The 9883-nt window shown below is 33.4% G+C and overlaps 1 protein-coding gene across 4 annotated transcripts in view; it reads left to right on the plus strand.

The window, feature by feature from the left end:
- The window catches only part of NLGN1 (neuroligin 1), a gene marked incomplete at both ends in the record, with an annotated part of 680233 nt that extends 670702 nt beyond the window's left edge, over positions 1-9531 (plus strand). For 3 of the 4 annotated variants that reach the window (XM_081302242.1, XM_081302241.1, XM_081302243.1), the window contains 3 exons: positions 3279-3491; positions 6808-7597; positions 8709-9531. In XM_081302242.1, the coding sequence (XP_081158368.1) occupies positions 3279-3491; positions 6808-7597; positions 8709-9531 (1826 nt within the window). The remainder of the gene's footprint in view (positions 1-3278; positions 3492-6807; positions 7598-8708) is intronic. The other variant, XM_081302244.1, reaches the window with a different exon arrangement.
- Between the last annotated feature and the right edge of the window lie 352 nt (positions 9532-9883).

Consider the following 9883-nt stretch of genomic DNA (forward strand, 5'->3'; position numbering starts at 1 on the left):
TTAATCACACAGTCTAGAAGCTTACAAATGAGGGCCGGATAAAGTTTGTGACTTTCTGTTATGACTGGTTTAAATGACATGAAGGAAAAATCTTTCTTCTCCAAATGATCATGAAGGTAAATGGCACTTTCAGGTTTTACAAAATTGGGTTCCTCATGGTTGGACTGTAGTTGAATAATTCAGTATAAATTTCCAAATAGAGTGATCTGAAATTATTCTGCTGTTAAGAATGTAGCAACTAAGTCAATTAAAAATTGGATGAATACTTCACTGGATAGCAAGATATAAATAATGTATATCTCTTGGGTAATTAGCAAACTGTGTCTCCTTTGAGGCAGTAACTTATTTAACTTTGCTCATATCATGGGCCTAGCTGAGCCATAGGATGTTATTTGAATGCAGCATAAGAATCAAGGAATTCATGGAAGCATGTATGGCTCTTCCCAGGTCTGAAGAGATGATCTGATTGGTTGACTGGACTTAATAATGACAGTAACTATTATTTCTCCATAATATAAAACCTAAAGTTGTTCTCTATATTCACTATAATGATCATTTGGCTTCATATAGACTAGATAGATGACAGATGAATGAATAGGTAGAAGGATACTTCTTCATACCTATGAAATAGAATTAAGAGTGAGGGTAATTCAGTATTGAAGATCAAAAATGGAGCTTTAAGAGTAATCCTGGACATTTCTAAGACATAACTAAGACATAACTTTTACCAGAGGACTTCATCAACTTCCATACTTTAATTTAATAGTATAATTTGGGAATCAAATTGGTGTGTTTAAAACTTTTCCTGGAAGATGTTGCAACATTCTTTTAATTATGTATAAAGCAGTTTTTCTTCAGAGACTTGATATATTCTAAAATTATTGTTATGTAAATATAAAATTAGTTGGCCAATCCACCTGAGTGGTGAAAATGGTACAACCAAAAGTAAAATTATAGTGGTGGGGGGGGCATACAGTTACTTAATAGTTAAGGTAGAATTTACTGTGCTTCTCTACATGCTATACATTGAATAATAGTTATTTTAGTAGTAAGTTTTTTTGTATGGATGTAAAGACTCATTTGAAAATAAATAATGTTATTCAATATTATTTCAAGAGGAATTAAATTCAAATCCTCATTTTATGCTTGTGTGGCTTAAGCTATACTCAGGAATCAAATTTTAACTGAATGTTGTGATACAGAATTTATAGGTAATAAACTACCTAGAGTACTGTCTTGTTCTCTTCTCTTCTCTCTCTCTCTCTCTCTCTCTCTCTCTCTCTCTCTATATATATATATATATATATATATATATATATATATATCCATCCTTTATTCTTTCAGAGTCCTTTTAACTAATTATTAGTAATCTTTCTATAATATTGTTTTCCAGGTTTATGCCATCAGTCTATCTTTATAGATTAAAACATTCATAACTGAATTCTTTAGGAATGAAATGATTCTGTCTTATACCAAAGTTCATGTAATAGCTAGGAAAGATAAAGGAATCCCCTGCTATGCTTTAGTTCTGAATTTCATTATGCCATAATTGAGTATTTGACAATGTTTCAATGTAAGAAGAAACCATGAAAATTTCCTTAAATTATTATGCAAATTAAATTACAGGTAATGGGCATGAGCAGGAAGAAATGTTTATTCAAAATATATTTGGAAAATGTTATCCTCAAACTTAACAATAATTAATATTTCCTGGACCACATACACATATGTGCACATGTGCTCATAGAGTGAACTAGAGATAGAATTTATGTTTTTTACATTTTTTTGATCTTGTAGGAAAAGGACTAACCACTTTCAATTCTTTACCCTTATTAAAGTTATTTGGGAGGACTAATCTTTTTTTCCCCCCTACAATAATCCTAAAGAATTTCTCATCCACACATTCATTTTGGTTATGAATTTACTTATTCAACTGATAGGTACTAATGTCATAGTCTGACTTTCAGAAATCCAGTTGATTTCATCACTTATTTTATAAAATGAAGTATATTTTAAATTGAAAATCATTAGTTTTTATTTAAACATTGAATCAATGTGTAGTTTCTACTGTACTTACAATATCAGATAGAAGTAATTTTAAATTAGTTCTATGAACTTGTTGAGATTTGAAATTATATTCCTGAGTATTATTAATCAATTTACATGTAATATGACCCTATATATTTTCTATATGATATGAATAATCCATAAAATGTAATATTTTATGAACCACATTCTACTCTTCTGATTTATTAAAATTGCAGTATTATGATAGAGAACAAATATATGTTTTACAAGTTGTAATACATTACAAAAAATTCATTTTGCAGAAAAAAAATGAATATGGCTAAAGTGGTACTAAAGTAATATCTTTGACTCCTCCCTCCACAATCTTCCAAATCACTCAGCTCTTAACTGCCACAATTTTTTGTGTTCATTTCCTTTCTCAATCTCTATCGCCCTTGTCAGTTCAGATCTGTTTAATCTTTCCCCAATCTTTATTCTTTGTATTCTTCAACCTGTGTTCCTCCTCATTATCATATCAGCTTTAAACTAGAGCTTTGAACAACCCAGAAATGATCTGAATCTGAACTTTTCAAAAACTTTAGTTATTTATACTGTTAACTAATTGAGCAACAATCCTCAGTTTAGTGTTTAAGGTATTCCAAAATATGGTCTCAAATTATCTCTAGCACAATGATTCTTTCTTGATCATGGGCCAAAATTGATTTAAAAAATGTTCAAATGGATGCATGAAAAGAATTGTATATAATTTAACAGAATTTCTAAAACTTCTCCCACAAGGCTTGGAAAATGTCTTTTCTCTACAGCCATACTTACTTTCTGCTACACATATTTTAAATTCTGTCCCGGAGAAACCATAAGCAACTTGAGGACTGATATGGTGTTTCATGCAGTTAATTTTCGAGTATTCTCATAGTACTTCCCAAATGTCTCCATCAGACAACTTGACCTTTGGAATTTTTCCATTGTGTTCTTCTGGAAATGCTTTTATTTCCTTTATTTAACCTGTGGACCTGTTACCTGGATAACTTGGGAAGCCTTTGAGGAAGATAAACAGCATGTTTCAGGTTTTCATCACTACTATTCTTCCTAAGATAAATCATTTTTTCTGGTGGGAAATAATTTTTACTAAAAACCTTGGTTTATGCTCACATTGATTAATGAAGGCTTCATTTGCATTTAAATGTGATGTCTGTTCAGTTAATGTCAACTAAACAAGTGTTCTAAGGTGTTTTTCCATTTCTATTTTCCAGGTTTCTTGAGTACAGGGGATCAGGCCGCAAAAGGAAACTATGGACTTCTTGATCTCATACAGGCTTTAAGATGGACTAGTGAGAACATTGGATTCTTTGGTGGTGACCCCTTGAGAATCACTGTTTTTGGATCAGGCGCTGGGGGTTCATGTGTCAATCTGCTGACTTTATCCCATTATTCTGAAGGTAACCGTTGGAGCAATTCAACCAAAGGTATTATGCAGGTTGCAAATTTTGACAATTTTGGTGTCTGCATGCCACCACCATCAGTAATATGTGATACTTTGTATATACTTCTCTGTTCAAACTGAATGTGAGGTTGAATTCAATAACTGTTTAAAACTATGTTTCTTCAGCTTTCTATGCATGTTTAAATTTTTGTCAAACTCTTCTTTGTCTCTTGTGGAGCTTGGTAAGGATGCCCTTTCAAGCACACTTCAGAGTAGCTAGTATTGTAGTTATTTTCTTTTCTTCAAAGGATGATTTGGGGGAAAATCAGGCAAAGACATTAGCAGTTTTGTCCTCTTTGCTTATTCAGTAATCAAAATCAAATAAGATTTTTTTTTATTTAGCACAGGGATTGTATATAATATATTTTCAAGACAATAGACATTTTAAGCCCTTTAGTAGTTTGAAACTAATGGAGCAGTCATAAACTAGTTTTTCTGGAATCATAAGATTTCACTTGTTGTCTGAGAAAAGAATGGATATTTGATTATTTTGCATGCATGATCCAAAATTGTCAAAGCATCAAGGTCACTAGTTGAGTTTTTGGTTAAAAAATAAAATATACTTGATTTTGTGACTTTTTCTATTTTCAACTCCAAAAGTGTTTTTCCCCTAAAGCTTGGCAAAGCAGCATGGAGCACTAAAGCTGCTTAAAACTATGAAATATTTTTGTTTACATTTTAGCTTTGACATCCTTTTTCCAAAGTGCCTGTTCAAGGCTCTTCATGTTGTTCTTTATGGGCTCCATTTTACCATGTGATAAGGAACCCATTCTACCTACATAATTAATTTAAAACGTGAAAGACCAATAAAGAACAGAAAAGATTTGTTGAAGAAGTCTGGAAAGTAAATATTTTTCTCCATTATTTATGTATAATAGGAAAATAGAGAATATGCATCAACACAGCCCATTTTTTATTTTATGTCTCTTAATTCTCATTTTATATATATGGAAAACCTAAGTATATATTATCAAGCAAAATTTATGAAGCATCTTATTTTGTGAAACTTTTATGGTTGAGCATCATGCATAGAATATTTGTTTTAGTTATCAAAGATACATTAAGGTGGAATTCTAAAAGAAAAACCAATCAATGAGTGTATAGAGAGAATTTTGCTTTATTTAATTTATTAACATATTTTATATTGCATCTCATTTATATTAGTAAGATTCTGATTTGAGATGACAAAATTATATAGCTGAGAATACTTTAAAATTCATAGAGATTTTGCTTTGAAATGAAATGGCTTATTTTGAAATAACAGATTTTGGATTTTTAATTAAAAAGATTAGATTGTTCTAGATATAGCACCTTATTTGTGCCAATATTTAGGCAAGTTAACATACATTACTGATATCACTGGAATAGACTTCTTGGCCTCATTTTAACACAAATGGGTACCAAAGCTAGTTTTAGCTTATCAAACTAGCATTGGATTAAAAAAATAAGTTAGTTTATCAATCAACATTGCTATTCAACAATTGGCAGTGAGAAGAACACTGGCAAATAGTTCTGCAAATAGTATAAAATATAACCTTCCATCACACCATTCAAGGGAAGCTCTGGCCAGAGACAGAGGTAGGTTTGTTCTTAAACCCATCTCCAGGATGTGCTGCCAGACTTGACCAAGACAGCCTCAAAACTCTTGAAATAATCCAAAGGATTCTGCCTCCGATGTAATCATTGGCTTCAAAGTCTGTAAACTCCATAAAGGGCTGCAGCAGTGTGCAGGCTGTGACCCCAGGAGTGAGCTACATCTCCAGTACGTTCAACAAGCACTGTCAATAGTGATAAAATAAATGGTCTTTCCCAAGACCATCTAACTGGGGTATTTCAGGCAATATTTAACATGATGTGCATTTTTCACTAAATCTTTTTGGGGCATAATTAGTTAACATCACTGAGTCCTGGAAATTCAAAGAATATCATCAAAGTCACTAGGTTTATTTTAATTGTAAAATTTTTAATTCATAAAGTATTTCTTCAAGCAAATTTTGACAGCGGCCTATATGTCTTTAAAATTTTTGGTATTTGTATTGTTTATTCTAGTACACCTTGTTTTATCAAAGTAAAAATATGTTTCCAAAGAGTCAGAAAGTAAAATTGTTTAACTTTTAAAAATGTTTAGAACTATCTAGGAACACATTATAGACATTTTTTTAATATATATGCATGTTTGGAAAACACTTTTCTTCTAATTTAGAACCACTTTAGCAGTTGTAAAAGAAGTTACTATAAAAGGAGTTATTTTCTCATTAACATGTATGAATAATTAAGCATATTGTTAAATAACTGAACTACAAAGCTGCATCTGGAATTGATAATAAATGTAAAAATTTAAAAGAAAATAGACAAATTATAGTTTAAAACAAGAATGTCATTACAAAGTACCCTATTAAGTAGATTAGGGTAAATGCATTTGTAAATTTGAATGACATGCAGCTCTTATCAAGCTACCTATGGGGCCATAATTTACAATTCTTAAACATAATTAAGTAAAAAGCAGTGGACCATGTATGTTTCACATTTTCTGATAGAATAATGCAAGTTACATTCAACTGCGGAAGATGTTTACTCACCCACCCCAACTGGATCTTTCTGCTCATAATTTTTTCTTTAACTTAGTGAAGACACTTCAAATGTTATGTCTTCTCTGAAAGAAAATATTCAGCTTACTATGTCTGACATGAAGATCTGGAATGAGTATGTCTAAAGTGATACTTTGTTTTGTGTGACTTTAAGGCCATCCCCAGGGTATTAACAAATTCCCAACCCCAGTAGTTTTATGAGACTACAAGTCTTTTTCAAAATAAAGCTAGTGTAATCAACACACAGAGTTATTTTGAGAGAAGACAGATAAAATCAATTTGGAAAAAATATCCCAAATAAACAATACAGTCTGATGGTGAGTCAAAAGAGAGAGGATTGGCCCCCTCTGGTTGGTGTTGACTGTGTTTACATGCTCCTAGAAGATAATATTGGGGGCTTTTTTACTGTAGTATTTACAACTTCTCTTCTCTTTGCTTACTGCCTCTTTGAGACTGCAAAACTTTAGAACTATTAATCCCTATAACAGGTGTCACTTAAAGCCCAAGACTTAGTTACATCTCTGATTCATTATACCCTGGGGATGACTTTATGTACTTTCTCTATTAGGCCAAATGTCTCTCTCTGTTTCTTGATATGTATCTGGGTTTTTATATACGTGTCTCAGAGGTCAGATGTTATTATTATTATTATTTTTTTTGCCACGATGTTCTTCAAAGGTTACCTGAAACTCTTTGTTGATTTTCCCATAGGACTTTTTCAACGAGCAATAGCTCAAAGTGGAACAGCCCTTTCCAGCTGGGCTGTTAGTTTCCAACCTGCAAAATATGCTAGAATGTTGGCCACAAAAGTTGGTTGCAATGTTTCAGATACAGTAGAGTTAGTGGAATGCCTCCAGAAGAAGCCTTACAAAGAACTTGTTGATCAAGATATTCAGCCTGCCAGATACCACATAGCCTTTGGACCTGTGATCGATGGTGATGTCATACCAGACGACCCCCAGATATTGATGGAGCAAGGAGAGTTTCTCAACTATGACATAATGTTAGGAGTTAACCAAGGGGAAGGGTTAAAATTTGTTGAAAATATAGTAGATAGTGATGATGGTATATCAGCTAGTGACTTTGACTTTGCTGTTTCCAATTTTGTTGATAATTTATACGGCTATCCTGAAGGCAAAGATGTTTTGAGAGAAACCATTAAATTCATGTACACTGACTGGGCTGATCGGCATAACCCTGAAACCAGAAGGAAGACACTGTTGGCATTATTTACTGACCATCAGTGGGTGGCACCAGCTGTAGCCACAGCAGATCTTCACTCAAACTTTGGTTCACCTACATACTTCTACGCCTTTTACCATCATTGCCAAACAGATCAGGTTCCAGCTTGGGCTGATGCAGCCCATGGAGATGAGGTTCCCTATGTATTGGGAATCCCCATGATTGGTCCCACAGAGTTATTTCCTTGCAATTTCTCCAAAAATGATGTGATGCTGAGTGCTGTCGTAATGACATACTGGACAAACTTTGCTAAAACTGGGTATGTACTTAAGGAGTGATGTTTACTAGAATTTTAGTAGAATATATCCCTTTAAATATTTTTAAAAACAATACATATTTTGTGCCCAAATAATTTAACAAATTGATAGCAGCAATATAGCAATTTCTTTTTGTTAAAAATTAATTCTATATTATAATGTTTCAAAAAGTCATTACTATTTTAGTCTTGTTTTTTAAAAGTTTATTAAGAAAGGCTTATGTCTCTATTGCATTGCTGAAAAATTATTTATGTTTTTGGTTTTTTGTATTACAAAGAACTTATTTTTGTTACTATTTACTAGTACAAAATATTATTTCATAGTTTTTCCAGTTCATAATACTGTGCGCTATTTGATATTTTTAAAACCGTCTGAGACAAAGTCAGATACTATTAATCCTATTTTACACAGAGGGGTCCTGAGGTTCTGAGAGCCTCTTATAGATATTCATATTTCTGATATGTAGCAGCACCATAACTCAAATATTTATCTGCCAGTCCCAAACCTCAAGTACTTCCTTTCTATTTTTCCATACCATTTCTATATAGATTTCCTATAAGATAACTCATATGTATATAAATATTTAAATAAATTTTTAAAAAAAATATTGGAATAGCTGAATGTGGAGGAACACACCTGCAATCTCAGCTGGCTCTGGAGACCAAGGCAGGAGGATTGCAAATTTAAAGTCAGCCTCAACAACTTAGCAAGACCCTGTCACAAAATTAAAAAAAAAAAAAAAAAAAAAAAGAGGCTGAGATATGGCTCAGTGGTTGAGTGCCCCTGGGTTCAATCTCTGGTACCAAAAATAGATAGATAGATAGATAGATAGATAGATAGATAGATAGATAGATAGATCGATCGATCTTGGAATAGATAGCAGCCTGTTTTTAGTGGACATAGAGGGCAAGAATGTGAGACCTATTGTTTTGTATTTTCAACCATCTAGAAATCTGCCTCTTATATGAGATTTAAATTTCTAAATTGACCCAAGTTAATGTTAAAACACAACCTAAAGCCTTGTTGTGTTACCTCTTCACTTGACATTAAAGTACTGATATTTTGACTATGGACAAAACAATCTTGTTCTCATAAATTCTTTTTCTTTCCTAGTGACCCCAATCAACCAGTCCCTCAAGACACAAAATTCATCCATACCAAACCCAACCGCTTTGAAGAAGTAGCATGGACCAGATATTCCCAGAAAGACCAACTTTATCTCCATATTGGATTAAAACCAAGAGTTAAAGAGCATTACAGGGCCAATAAGGTGAACCTCTGGTTGGAGCTGGTACCTCATCTGCATAATCTCAATGACATTTCTCAGTATACCTCGACAACAACTAAAGTGCCATCAACTGACATCACTCTCAGACCCACGAGAAAAAATTCTGTACCTGTCACATCAGCCTTTCCCACTGCCAAGCAGGATGATCCCAAACAACAGCCAAGTCCATTTTCAGTGGATCAAAGGGACTACTCAACAGAGCTGAGCGTCACTATTGCAGTCGGAGCATCACTGTTGTTTCTGAACATCTTGGCCTTTGCAGCCCTGTACTACAAAAAGGATAAGAGGAGACACGATGTCCACAGGAGGTGCAGCCCTCAGCGTACTACCACCAACGATCTGACCCATGCACAAGAAGAGGAAATCATGTCCCTCCAAATGAAGCACACTGATTTGGATCATGAATGTGAGTCCATCCATCCACATGAGGTGGTTCTTCGGACCGCCTGCCCCCCAGATTACACACTAGCTATGAGAAGGTCACCTGATGATGTTCCCTTAATGACACCCAACACCATTACAATGATTCCCAACACTATACCAGGGATTCAACCCTTACACACATTCAATACATTTACTGGAGGACAGAACAATACTCTGCCCCACCCCCATCCCCACCCCCATTCACATTCAACAACCAGGGTATAGCCAGATAAGAGAAACAAACTATTTTTTTTTGATGGATTGCAGTAAAACAAAATTACTGAAGATTCCTTGGCTTTCAACCTACAAGACTCTCACTATTTAAATAAGGAGGAATATTACGTGAATATACATATCAAGAACTTTGGGGGTTTTGAAAAAAATGAATTGTATATATATATATATACACAAATCAACTCTAAAAACAAATTTCAATTGCTTGAAGCAATTGTTCTGAATGATACTTTTTCATTCACATTCAAGAATTAATTTTTTGAAGATTTAAGTTGCATAATGGAATTAGGCATGTGGAACACCAAACAGGAAAGAACTATGTCCGAAATATAAAAAAATTTAA

This window comes from Spermophilus citellus (genome assembly GCF_964194105.1).
Source record: "Spermophilus citellus genome assembly, chromosome: 7".
Lineage (NCBI taxonomy): Eukaryota > Metazoa > Chordata > Mammalia > Rodentia > Sciuridae > Spermophilus > Spermophilus citellus.